The sequence below is a fragment of the Taudactylus pleione genome, unplaced genomic scaffold (assembly GCF_031769625.1).
Source record: "Taudactylus pleione unplaced genomic scaffold, aTauple2 ptg000036l, whole genome shotgun sequence".
In the NCBI taxonomy this organism is placed as follows: domain Eukaryota; kingdom Metazoa; phylum Chordata; class Amphibia; order Anura; family Myobatrachidae; genus Taudactylus; species Taudactylus pleione.
The window spans coordinates 9,463,896-9,478,356 of record NW_028284438.1 but is presented as its reverse complement, the minus strand read 5'-3'; the positions used below and the strand labels follow the sequence as shown (position 1 = coordinate 9,478,356).

Below are 14,461 nucleotides of genomic sequence, written 5' to 3'. Positions count from 1 at the left end.
AAATAATTATCCGCGAACGGATAAGCCACCGCCAGGCGTCTCTGCGGCTGGTATCTTTTGCCAGGTTGTTTCCACGCCTCCTCTAAATGGTCCACCAACTGACCCGAAAGAGGAAAGACTGTGGCATCGCCCTTCACATCTTTGAAAAAGGCATACTTAGATTTAGCCGCTGGGGGAACTTCGTCCTCAATCACCAAGGCTGTGCGGACCGCCCGCATAAGTCCAGGAATATATACTTTGGACTTAGTATCAGCGTCCTTAGTATGGAGAGGTTCCTGATCGTAAGGATCCAGAATCTCCCCATCATCAGACGTCCCTTCGTCATCCTCATAAGGAGCGGACAGAGACGCCACCGGCCTTTTATGAGGCCGCATCACAGACTCCCCTTGCAACACATCCGACAAGTGCTGTACAGAACTCGTCAGGGAGTTAACCCACGCTGGCTCCTGAGAACCCGGGAGCGGGGAAATAGGGAGACTGTGGGGTACCACCAATTGTCGTGGGAACCCCTGCATGGGTGACGACACCACAGACTGCTGGGACAAACCCATCGGAGTAAACGCGGGCTGCGGAGCTAACTGGCCCACTAAAGCTGTTAACGCCTGAGCGAAACAAGCCCAGGGCGGCTCCTGTACCGGTGCTGTAACCGTAATAGGCCGCGCCATGGACAAACACTGCCGGCAAAGGCCCTCCGCGCTACCCTCCCCCTCCGCTAACAGTACTTTGCACGTGGTACACTGTAGCCGGAGGGGAAAATCACTTTCAGACATGATGGCACCACGTATGTGACCTCTCTCACCAATTAAGTATTAAATAGGCGAGAGACCACCCTGCAGCACCGCACCGCAAGGGCTTTAGCAGAAAGAACAGGGACAGTAATAAAGCTGACAGTTTTTAGAGAAGAAAAGTTACAGGCAGCGCTAGCACAGTCACATACAATGCAGAGAAATAACAATTCCTGCACTAACAGCGCTGATCACTCAACTACACAGACACAGGGCCTGGTAGGACACAGCGCTGCATACACAGACCTGAGCCACAGCGGAGGAGAGGTATGCGGGGGGACCCAGACCACGATGCTTCATTCCAGACTTCCAGCAGCGTTCACCATGCGTTGCAGAGAAGATGGCCGCCGAGGAGCAGAGAGAAGCTGGCCTGGGGGAGGAGCGCTGACACAGGACCAGTCAGCACAGTGCAGAGAGGGCTGTGTGCAGCGGGGTAGGCGCCGGCTGTGAGACAGGGAAGGCGCGCTCCCCTGGCATGCATTTAACCCCTGGGACGCCGCAGCGCTACCGCTCTGCTGCGGTCCGCTGTACCAGGGGGTAGTGGAAAGCGCAGGTTCAGTACCTGGCTCCACGCTGCAGCCAGTCCCCAGGAAGCCCCCTGCCTGGGGACTCAGGACCATGTGACCAGCGGGGACCCACCGCGGGACCCCGCTGCTTACCTTTGTCCCCCTTGGATCCGGCCATGGTCCGGAACATCTGGGGTCACCGCTAGCTGTGACCCCAGATGCTCACCAGCATCCCCGGATCGGTACCGGCGTTCTGGTACCGGCGGTATAGGGAAGACAGCATGGACGTCAGGACTGACTGTCCATGCTGTACATCCAGATGTGCAGCCACAGCTGCACTGAAGAAAGTTTCAGGGGCTCTTCTAGCCCCCACTCCGACAGGTGCACCCGACGCCGGCCGGGCACCAAACTAAACTGAGGTGCCTTGGCCCGGGGGCGGGGTATAGGAGGGGGACCTAGTGCATCCTGGGAGGCTGAAAGCTTAACTCTTTGGTGCCCTGCGACTGACGTCACACCTATACCCCAAGGTATCCTGTGGATACCCTATGGACCCTGAAGTAGAAAAAATATTTGTATTTTTGAAAAGTTAGTTAAATGCAAGCGCCTTTTTTTTTTTTTGCTGTCCCATTTCAAAGATTGCGGAGTCATTGCCCAGATCTTCCCCTAGCAGGAGGCAGGAGTCTTGAGATTTGTTCAGTCAATAAGTTTCCCTTGATCTTCATAAAACAGCTGTCATGATCGTTATTTTATTATATCAATAAATGTTAAAACAAAATAATGCTGTAATGCTATAATTACCATGTAAACAGACCTAGAAGCAAAATGGTAATTATTACCTGAGCCAATGAATTTGAAACAATATGTATGGATTGTTTAAAATATAGAGCAGTGATTTTCAACCTTTTCAACTTGAGGCACACTACACGAGATTTTAAAATTTCCAAGGCACACTATCCGGCCATGCCGTGTGGGTGACCAATGAAAAAACATAAACATTGGCTCCCACATAAAAATATACACACATATTGGCCTCTACAGGAATAAAACACACTACATTGGCCTCCTCAGGAATAAAACACACTACATTGGCCACCACAGAAATAAAACACACTACATTGGCCTCCTCAGGAATATAACACACTACATTGGTCTCCTCAGGAATATAACACACTACATTGGCCACCACAGAAATAAAACACACTACATTGGCCTCCTCAGGAATAAAACACACTACATTGGCCACCACAGAAATAAAACACACTACATTGGCCTCCTCAGGAATAAAACACACTACATTGGCCTCCTCAGGAATATAACACACTACATTGGCCTCCTCAGGAATATAACACACTACATTGGTCTCCTCAGGAATATAACACACTACATTGGCCACCACAGAAATAAAACACACTACATTGGCATCCTCAGGAATAAAAAAAAACACTACAGTACAAGTGTGCTGAGTTGACCGCCGTGGCACACTTGACAACCACTCGCGGCACACTAGTGTGCCACGGCACAGTGGTTGAAAAACGCTGATATAGAGGCTAACCAATTGTTAAGTTACTTTGCTACATAACATTTCCTACTCTCCTCTAAGACAGGCCCTGTTAGTATCAATAATGGACCAATTTGACGCATGAAATGTAAAATAACAAAATGCAGAAAATAATGTACGTACAGGCATTCATAACCAAATCTGTTCTGACTTCTGGCTTCCAGTCATCCCATGTGGTTTCAAAGCCATCAGCAAAGCGAATGCAGAAGTTCTTAAAGTGTCCTTTGCTCACCAAAGACTCAGAAGAGCAGGCGGTGATCAGTGTACTCTCAATGGTCAGTACCAATGCAGAGCCCATATCAAAATCCGCTGTGTGATTTGTCTGCTAAGAAGAGGATATAGAACAAAAATAGTATATAAAGAATGATAATGGGTTTCAAAGAAATATGCACAGCGAATGAGAGGACAGATAATTGGCCTGATTTGGAGTTGCATGTAATGTGGTCGTAATTCCAGATGCCTACTACGATCGTAGTTCCTATACAACTATCCACTCATATTCTGAGGTGTATCTATGCTTACGCCTACCCTATGCCAGGTGCAGAAGATGCGACTGAAAGAGACATGCACAATCCATACACACGACTCAGAATAGGTCACAAAGCTGGCTACATGTCTACTGAATGCTTTACGTGTCGATGTCCAGTTGCCACCCAGTAACACCTATTCCGCTATTGGTGAGAAGTGGCCGAGATACGTCCTTCAAATTGCTTGTACAGTAGCTGCTCTAAGATGTGGATGCTGGCTGTGGCAAATGTGCACTTTGAAAAAAATAAAACTCGCTAAATGAGGTGGCATTTGGACTTGAGTGCAACTCAGAATCAGGCCCAAAGTCCACTAAAGGAATCTGATATGAGATGGCATAACTTGGCAAATTAGAAAATGCCTATTAAAAAATAAAACCTATGGTAGTGCATACCACCTGTGGTGTATTTGTGATGGGTAAACATATTCCCAGGTCATTGACTGTGAGCTGGAGGAAGAGGGTTCCCAGAGCCTGGGCAGATGTCTGCTGAATTCCTGGCAGCATGTCCACCACTTCCTTTGTTGCCATGTGAATATCTTTGTTTAGCGCCAGACGCTGCTCATTCCAGTTATCATATGCAGCCTTGTAATTCAGCCAAAACAGCACCGCTTTAAAAAACAAAAAGATTTTTGTGATACTTCCATCAATTACCATTAAAATCACTTTGCTTTATAACTTACTAAAATATGGAAAAACAATGTTGTAAACATGAACAAAGAAATCAACCTCTTATTTATGTTCCTGCTTTTATACACCAGAGATATTATAAGTATTTTTAGAGTCTTAAAGGATTCTGAAATGTAGGAAAGAACAGAAGGCAGCTACTAATACCTCTGTCAAAGGCCACAGGCTGCGCATAGACAATGGGCCTACTCAGAGTAATAAGCACAGCTTCTCTCCCCGCTGAGCCGCTGATTTCCTCCTGGAACGCATTACGCAAGCCGATGCGAGTTTTAAAGTAAGCAACTTGATGAAAATCTGATCCAGCCTCTTCATAAACCTGCATGGGCCACAGTAGAATTCAAACACTTAAGAGAACTCAAATAAGGCAGAGTGCAATAAAATACAATTAAATAAACACACAATGTTAAATTATTAGTTGAACTCTCAACAAATCACAGTTGTAAATCAGACAACAAATCCAGATAATATCAGAAGCAACGTTTTAGTTTAGAACCAACGTGTTTGTTTCTAAAGAAAAATAAAGTTATTATACACCATTTTATTATTTGAAATAAGTTAAATAATTTTAAGTAATGCATTCAATATAGTATAATTGTGTCTTCTAAGAACTCATTGATGCTAACTGATATCCTAACTTTCTTCAACAGGGGCACAATTTTGTAATTATTTTGTGAGGTAGTGGTGGAAAGCCATATGCCTGGGAATTTAGTAGTGGGGGCCCGAATATTTGAATCAAAACCCTACCCCCCACCACCGCAAAGCTTTAGGCATTTTGATTATATTAATTATAGATGCTTTTAGAACTATGTAGAAAAATACTGTATGTTGAACAAACTTTGCTCACCTCTCGTATCTTTCCATGTGTCCCTTCTACTTTCTCTTACCTGTTTCCTTTGTCTGTCACTCTCCTCATGTGCCCATTTCTTCAACCCAGGTAACCCTCTTATGGAATCTCTGATTTGCGCTGGGCCAAAGCATTTGGAACCGGAGCCAATGAAGATGCGGTAGCAGTTTAAACTTGGCACCACTCGCAAGCCAATCGCAGCTTGCGGACCGGTGGCTAATCAAAAGAAGTAGCGCCCTTTTAAATTTGGCACCGGGCACACGCCAATCACGACTCATGGACCAGCAGCCAATCAGAAGCAGCAGCGGCCTTTTGAATTTGGCGGTGGCCGCAAGCCAATCGCGAACCAGTTAGCCGAGGCTGCTTCTGATTGGCTGCCTGTCCGCGAGCGGCCTACACCAAGTTCAAAATGCTGCCGCCTCTTCTTTTGATTGGCCACCGTCGTGGGTGACCTGTCAGACTCAGGGAAGCTGTGTATATACAGCAAAGTATGTACGCCGCTTCTGCGTCTGTTGGGAACGGGTAATTTTTTTTTTTTTTTTTTTTTAAGACGACCGACTTGAACTACATGAACAAGAGGACCGACCTGCGCCAGGGAGTAGGCAAGTATGAAGTGTGAGTGCAGTGATCGGGAAAAACTCTCACGTGTCCCAGCAATGCATAGTGTGTCTCAAACTACTAACAAAGCCCAAAGGACAGAGTATAGGAGAAGGGGAGAAGCAGGCACACCCAACACACACTGAAAGGGAGTCTAGTGGGCCTGGACCATGACACCCCTGGGAAACAACCCCTTAGCAAAAGCCATGGGCATAAGGGCAGGGAATCCACTGTACCGATTGGAATTCAGAGAAAATGATTTATCCGGTAAGAAGCAAGGGCCTGATTCAGAGCCGCTCGTAAGCGGCCGTTCGTTCGCTATGAGCGATGTTCGCACAACTGCGCATGGGTCGTAATGTGCATGCGCAAACCAGTCATTGCGGCCGGAAATCGAGCACTCGCAAAACAGCGAGGGGCTGCTAATTTGATTAACAGAATGTACCGTTTGTGGGTGGTAACAGGGGAAGGTGCTTGAAAACGGGGAGTGGAGATCCGAACGCAGGCGTGCCAAACTGTCAAAACGGGCGTTTAATGGATGTGCATAATTAACAAAGGAGCGTGATCGACCACGTCACTTGGTTGTCTTTTAGCCTGAACTGCTCACAGTGATTGCGGTAGGATAAACCTACCACAAGCACTGCGAGCAGTTCAGATGCCTTTCGATGTACCCGATTAATCAAATAAATACCGGAGATGACGTGTGATGCGAACGGCAAAGGGGCGTCTTTACAAAATAGCGAGCACATTTTTCGCTCGCGCGCTCAGACATAGAGGTGTCAACAAACCGCAATGAGCGAGCGCTCAATTTAAATAGCCGGCCCTTTTTTAGGAACGACCGTCCACAAATAGCGTCCGGCTCTGAATCAGGCCCAAATTCCCTTTTTCACTGAAACAAAATCCCATTTTTCTTTCATCCATAGGGACACTGGGACGTTCCAAAGCTGTCCACCAAGAGAGGGAACGCTCCTGTGCTGTGCGTAAGACTCTTCACCCGAATGTAGCATCACTATAGACAAAGGTATCAAAATGGTCGAATTTTTTTTAAACTAGTTAGAGGAGCAGCCTAGTGCAGTGTTGGCTAACCTTGACACTCCAGCTGTTGTGGAACTATATATCTCGGCATGCCCTGCCACAGTTTTAGCATGCCCTAATAGCAAAACTGTAGCAGTGCATGCTGGGTTATGTAGCTCCATAACAGCTGGAGTGTCAACGTTAGCCAACACTGGCCTAGTGCAACCCTAACGCACTAAAAAAACCTGGCTGCTCTGGGCAGGGGGTGCAGTATAAGGAAGGAGGAGACTGTGCTGTCAAGCTTTAACTATTTAGTGCCCGGACTCCTCCAGCACCTTCTATACCCAGTGTTTCCCCAGTAACCCCTAAGGATGAAATAGAAAGTTTTAAAAGGAAAGGTGCTCTGTGTGAGCAGACATGCAGGTATGAGGAATCATCAAAGAGAAATAGAGAAGGAGGTCATGAGAGGACCAGATGGAGATGACAGAGGTGACATAAAGAGCTGCCAACAGCTCTTTAGGCAAATATAAACAATTTGTATTATATTCTTTTGAACATGATGAGCAGTCAATAAAAAGAAAAACAGAGAATTGGTACCAGGGAAATAAGTACATATGTATATAGCTGGAGTTTTTGTGTCATTTAGCCACACAACATCGATGTTGATCGATTTAGATCGACCTTTAGTAAATTTACCTCTCAAGAGTCAGAAAGTACAAATGTGTCCATATACTGTACATCTAGCTTCCATGTAAGTTAAAAAGCTGTGACTCTGTAGCGCCGAGCGGTGCAAATAGGATGCACAAGCATTAAAATGATATGTAGCATGCCTATATTATGTGTGCGACTGCGGGTGTATCTGCATGCAAAACTCTATGTTACAGAGTCAGTGGCTGTGACACGAACGTGGCGCTTCACATGCAGATGCACCCGCAGTCGCATATAATTTTAATCAACAGAAGTTGATTGTGCGTCTTATGCGCATCGCTGTGCGAATAAGGCGCATCTGAAAGAAAAGAGTCACACGAAAAGACGCTCAGCGCTAGAGAGTCATAAGCTGCTCACATGTTATGTGTAACACGACTGGAATTAAAACAGCCACGAATGCTACACTGTAGCCCATTGTATACAGATTCAGAGACTCAGTCAAACACATATATACAGGTGTCACACGTCAAATTAATCAGCAAAGTCTGCTTGTGCAGCACATTACGACTTAAGGCCCCCATACATCAGAGATTGATTGCAGCAATCGTGCAATTTCCAATCGATTGTGTATAAAAATCTTTCCCTTTTTCCATCGATTGTGGCAATTCTGCAATCTGCAATCGATTGAAAAAGGGAAAGATTTTTATACACAATCGATTGCAAATTGCACGATTGCTGCAATCAATCTCTGATGTATGGGGGCCTTTAGACGCATTTTGGCAATAAAGAAGCCTGGTGCTAGCAGTGTCTCACGCTACCTGGAGCGCTGAGAAAGGCTTATTGTCACAACGGCACAAAGATGTGTAAGGACACATCTGTAGGTGCAAAAAAGGTAAGATTTCAAACAAATGCAAATATTTATTTTATAAAAATAGTTCACACTTCCCAATGAAAGTTTAGCCAATGAAAAGTTGCATATTTTTGTAGTTTAGTTCTAGTTACTCAATAGGGTTCTACATGGTTATTTGTCAGTAATCCAGTTCTGAGATTTTTCTATATATGATAAGCTGGGCATACACTATACAATTATCTGTCAGATATCTGTCCAATCTGGCTGGTTGGAATGAAAATCTGATAATGTATGGGAGCAAATGACAATCGATTATATGGTTTTAAACACTGGAAAACAGACAAAAATGATTGTTCAAATTGGTTAAATTTGTTTTTTTAACCAATTTGTCTGAACGACCATATTTGTCTGTTTTCCAGTGTTTGTGAACAAATGTTCGATTGTCATTTGCTCCCATACATTACCAGATTTTCATTCCAACCAGCCAGATTGGACAAATATCTGTCAGATAATTGTATATTGTATGCCCAGCAATAGTCATGTATTATTGCCAGATTCTGAGTACTCAGCCTGCACTAGGACAGCTGTCCCTTAGTTTCAATGTCTCTACTTTAAGACATGTGTTTAATGACATGAAAACATAGATGCATATTTTGTTTTTTACAGATTTTTTTAAATGAAAATGATTAAACGTTTTGTTTTGAGTAAAACATAATTAAAATTCACATATTCTAACCTGATGTTTTACAATTTGTCCAAGTGCCAAGTTCAAATCAACCTGACACTTCCCAAAAAGCTTTAGATAGCTACTGCTTCCAGGTATGGCTTTTGTCTGAATTCGATTTGACAACTCCAGCTCAATTAGTCCAGTCTCAAACCTGACTGCTCTCATGGATGGAGTTGTTGCTGTCACTTGGATGCCCTAAAATAGTAAAAAAGTAATTGAAACGTGATTCGAATATACAATTCTGTCACAACACTTCCAGTACTGGAATTACAAAACTAAATACAGGTGTATGGTACCATTGTAATGTTACATTTTTTACAACCAAAAAAAACAAAACACAATTCATTTGCATTCTAACAGACAAAATACTAGCAATATTGTTTGAAATGCTGCATGCTATGTTATACATTCAGAATATACACCCAACATTCTCTTGCACTTAAAAAAAATAATGCTGCTTTACATCTCGCAACTACATCACTGAAATCTCGACACTGGCTTTTACATCTGAGCTCTCATATCTATGAACTATGCAGGTCTCATAACCACTTGAGTTGTCAGATAGTAACGCTATCAGGTCCTATCTATATTGTACACTACACATACATAATTCAAAATGCTTACAGTGCATTACTGATGACAATTAGAGGTCTTCTTTTCTGGGCCCACTCCACTAGTTCTAGACAATGCCATCTTGATGATGTTTCATTCGGCTATGAACATTAACTAGTGTACCCAGTGCTTATCCAGAGAAGTGGTGGAACTTCCCCCGTGCTTATTTATTAAAAAAACTGCGCACACTGCAAAAAGGGGGCGTTGTCTCAAAAAGGGGTGTGGTCATACAATAGTATCCCCAATTCAAATTATGCCACACAGTAGCAAAATCTTATTCACATTACACCGCACAGTGTCCCTGATTCAAATTACACCACATAGTAGTATCCCTTATTCATGTTATGACACACAGTAGTGTCCCTTTTACACAATGCCCACAGTAGTAGTGCTCCTTTACACAATGCCCACAGCAGTAGTGCCCATTACACAAAATGACCACAGCAGTAGTGCCCCTTATGCAATGCCCACTGTAGTGGTAATGCCCCTTAAGCAGTGCCCACGGTGGGAGTGCCCCTTATGCAGAGCCCACAGTAGTGGCGCCTATTATGCAATGCCACCATTAATAGTGCCCCAGTAGTAATGGCCCCTGTAGTAGTGCCACCAGTGGTAATGCCCTCATTAATACGTGCTCCTTACACACACACTAAAAAAAAAACACAATACTTACCTTAAGCCCCACTCCTGCATCCGCTGCTGTCCGTCTGGGCGCCAGTTCCTCGGAACTATTGGAGAGACATCAGGATGTCTCTCCTACAGTACACACTGCGGGATCCGGAAGCCGGAGCTCAGGCATGAAAGGGTAAAATACTTTCTAAAGAAAATGGACACACAGGGTGCGCCACATAATGCGTTATCTTAACATTTATTAAAAAAAGATTTCATAGTATTGGTATAAAATCACGTACTGACGGGGTGGTCAAACCACTGCGCATAAATAGGCTTGGATAAATCCTCCACGAGCAAGAAGTAGCATACACAGCCGACAAACCCGCATCACAACATGATCATGCTAGGCCACTCCCTTGCGTGTTTCGTCACTAGCGTGATCATAGCCTAGCGTGATCATGTGGTGATGCAGGATTGTCGGCTGTGTATGCTGCTTCTTGTGGCGCACACTGCGTTTCCATTTGTTTCAGAAAAATTATATATATATATATATATATATATATATATATATATACACATATACACACATACACACCCACCCTGTGACACATTGTATCAGAGGTTCTGTGATGGTATCAGTTATTATCTATTACAGTATCTAGATTCTTTTATATACTTATTAAATGGGAAACCAGTCATTTTCATATATGAATCATATGTACAGTAATGTGGACTGAGGATTTGTTTGATGCTTCTATTGTCTTAAGTATAGATATTGTGTTATGTTTTCTGCTTTTACTACATTTCGCCTTTTCATAACATAGTTGAATCAACGGTCACAAAGATGAGTGATATGATTTTGTCCCTCCTGGACATACATTTATGATATTTTTATGTCTTGCAATTTGTGTGAGAAGCATATATTTCCTTTGTGTGCTTCAGGATATATTTATGTGTTCTATATTTTTGTTGTCATGTGTGAATTATGACAATGTTAAATAGATTTATTAAAAGGTATATTTTAATACTTTAAAGAAAGCCGTCTGTTAACTGCTATGGGTTCCTTCTACTTTTAACCATGTGCTAAGCAGTAAATGGCTAATGAGAGCAGAGACCTCACCACTGAACCAGACTGGAAAAAATGTGAAGATGAAAAAGTATACAAATAGTACCAAAACAGTAGTATATTCTTTAGCAGCAGATCGTAATATTAGCTGCACTATTCATAATCATTTTTCAGAACATGATGTGCAATATATGCATTATAATTCTTTTTTTTTTCAAATATTAGGCTTTGTAGCACTGTAATTATAGAAATAAACTGATGCCTCAAATTAATATAATATGTGCTTATGGAGACTGTATTCACTTTTAATACATTCTGTTAAGTTCCGTAGAAACAGGAGCTAAAGTAACCTAGTTAGTGTTTAGTACAATATCCCACAGAGCATCTAATAGAATATATTTCAACATAATTAGAATAAATCTATAACATTCTGTAAAGTCCTATGAAAATGGATCTTCGAGTTATGTGTGGTGCGTTATAAGAGTGGTGATTTATGCTAATAGATAAACAATTGATTACATCATACGGAGGTCTCAAAATAATTAGAATGGTATTCTAAAATGTTCTGTGGAAATCTCAAAAGGGCAGAAAGAAACTGAATTGTCCGATGTGTTGCACAATGTTTTAAAATAAAACTTTTATTATTTAATATTTAATAATTAATATCACAATATTATTAAAAGAACAACGAAAATAGGTTTAACAATGAAGAAGTGAGAATACAGGATTTAAAAAATTGCTGCGCATTTACCATTCCACTCAATGTCATAATAAAGTTATTATCGGGCGTTCTATTTAGATGGATCTTATTATATGTCCCACTTTCAATTGGAACACTAATTTATGTATATTGTGATTTTGTATACAAACATAATAATGATATACTTAGTGTCTATGAGATTGTATTAGATCTCAATGGATCGCTCAAATGTCCATATCAAGATATCGCCAATCAAGCTGCTGTTGAGCTGCTGGTGAATTAACAAAATAAAAAATGACTATAGTGGTGAATTATTGTCAGATGTTATTATCATATTATACTTGTAATGCAAATGTCACTTATAATAATAAATCCTAATCCTCAAAAATCAAGTCCTCTGGAAACAGAAGCTTCATTTACATGAACAAGCCTGAGATGGCAAAACGCGCAACGACCCATGTGATAGGCACTGTGCACATGTGCGGCTCCCCTACTCTCCCCTAATAACCCTGGTCATTCGCAGAAACCTCTGCACAGGGTTATGCACCAATGTTACTATTCTTTGGTTTGCTTTTATACTCTGGGGAGCACAACTTATATGGTTATTTCACAAGTTAATTTGCATAACACTTAAATATCTGCTTAAACTGTTATTTATTTTAAATAATTTACCTATCCACTGCTGGAATATCCTATTCCCCGTTTCCTTTATTTTGATATTACCTTTCCCACTGTCTGGTGTAGAGAGCACCTTACAAATCAATGATAATAATAATAATAATACAGGTAATGGAGGAAAGGGGAAGGGGGGCTTTTGTTTTTTAGAATAAGATCAAACCCACTATGTTCTCTGTCAATGACATTTATCAATACACTATCACCCATGGTCACCAATAGGCAGATAATAATAAAAATAATAATCATTTTTTTATATATATAGCACTCTTTCTCCAATGGGACTCAAAGTGCTTAACAGATAGCATGCCCATAATACATTGCAAAAACTATAACATGTAGCTTTATTCTGCAGTCACAGGGTAGAGTGGCTATATTCACTGCATAAGTAATACAGCTTGTTTTCAGGACCAGTAGTAGTGAGCTAGAAATAGGTAAGGCTTTCCTCAGATTGAGCAACTGATTATTTAGCACTGTATTAACCCACCAAAGTACCGACCGGAGAAGAGCACAGTGGGTATACCCTGTAAACTCAAGATCTTAAGTTATACAATTACATCCAACTTGTGATAGTTGATGTTACCTGAAATGTAAAGGACATACAATTTAATTGTTCAAAGTACACACCTTAAAACGCAGATTTAGGGAATAAAGGAGGATTTTTGGTTTTTCTCCATCTGCTGTACCATCATGTTCATTCCAGAGAGGAATTGGCTGCTCTCCACCTGAAGATAAATGAAGAGATTATATAACAATGGGCCTGATTCATTATGGATCGCTATTGCGATCGCAGCTGCGATTACGCATGCAGGTCCACTGAGAAAATATGCTAATGTTTGCCTTACATAAGGATGCTCACATCCATAATACTTAGCAAAATAGTGAAACCATCAGTAACAGAGTACCATCGCAGCCTCATGCAGTTGCAGAATGTCTGACCCTACTTAGAAATTGCTAACCTCATCGTACGCAGATGTTTTTATTTTCTCCCTTATCTGGTACCGAGACATGGGGCATGGTGCCCCCTCAGCACCACCTGCAAATTTGATTGGCCCGCTGACCCGTAGAGCAGGGCTGACTAATAGAGTAGGCCTGACCAACAACGGAAAAAAACATCAATGGTTTTATGCCAATGGTTACACACCATCGATTTGGGATGGGCATCGAACATCAATGATTAAGAAACATCGATGGTCTGTCAATTATCGCTGGTTTTGTCATCGAATGCACAGAGCCAAACAATGGGTTTTTTTTTTTCCGTTTTCCATCTCCATGTGCCGGGACACAGAGCTTAGCTCTGCTACCCCCCTGTCCCCAACACGACCCCACTCCCTGATTGGTCTGCTGTCGGCCAGTAGTAAAACAGGGATGACCATCAGTGGATAAAACCATTGATGGTTCACAGCTGATAGTTTAGACCATCAATATCATCCACCAATGGCAAACCATCAATAGGTAACCTACCGATGGCCATCCCTACCATCAATGATTAACCCACCAACAGACATTTTTACCAGCTCCTTCCCTGCAACCAGGTTTCTGGCCACCAGCACAAGCTCCTTCCCAAGGAGCTTTGTAATACTTATAACTGAAGCACAGCCATCTTATATAACATTTTATATCATATACCATTCAGGTTAGGGAGACTAAAACAAAAAGCAAAAAAAAACTTTATGCTTGTAAATGAGGTACTGTGGGGTATTATCTATATGCCTAGTAAACATTAAGTAATTAAATAACTGGTGGTTAGCATACGTTAAGTATTAGAATAAAAAAAAAAATCTATATTTTTTCATCTGCCTCCATAATTGTAATGGTATATGATTTATACTACTCCTAATGTTTATTTGCATTTCCTATTTTCTTCTACATGTTGGATAGCTACCTTTGCCCGTAATCTAACATTTTGGGAGCTATGATGTTGTGGTTTAGGACCACACCGCTATCTAGAGCTATGGCCAGTACCAAGCAAAAGCTATTCGGTGTAGCGGTGTACAGTATCATCATGCCTTCAGGCTTGGAGTAACACAGAGGAGGCCAGAAGGATTGAAACAGGGGGAGCC

At 42.1% G+C, this 14,461-nt stretch overlaps 1 protein-coding gene across 13 annotated transcripts in view; it reads right to left on the bottom strand.

Moving 5' to 3' along the window:
- Positions 1-14,461, bottom strand: part of BLTP1 (bridge-like lipid transfer protein family member 1) — a 341,411-nt gene that overhangs the window by 86,541 nt on the left and 240,409 nt on the right. For 9 of the 13 annotated variants that reach the window (XM_088452258.1, XM_088452264.1, XM_088452266.1 and 6 more), the window contains 5 exons: positions 13,026-13,123; positions 8,746-8,931; positions 4,207-4,375; positions 3,769-3,983; positions 2,973-3,174 (listed from right to left, as the gene is read on the bottom strand). In XM_088452258.1, the coding sequence (XP_088308384.1) occupies positions 2,973-3,174; positions 3,769-3,983; positions 4,207-4,375; positions 8,746-8,931; positions 13,026-13,123 (870 nt within the window). The remainder of the gene's footprint in view (positions 1-2,972; positions 3,175-3,768; positions 3,984-4,206; positions 4,376-8,745; positions 8,932-13,025; positions 13,124-14,461) is intronic. The other 4 variants (XM_088452261.1, XM_088452271.1, XM_088452260.1 and 1 more) reach the window with 3 other exon arrangements.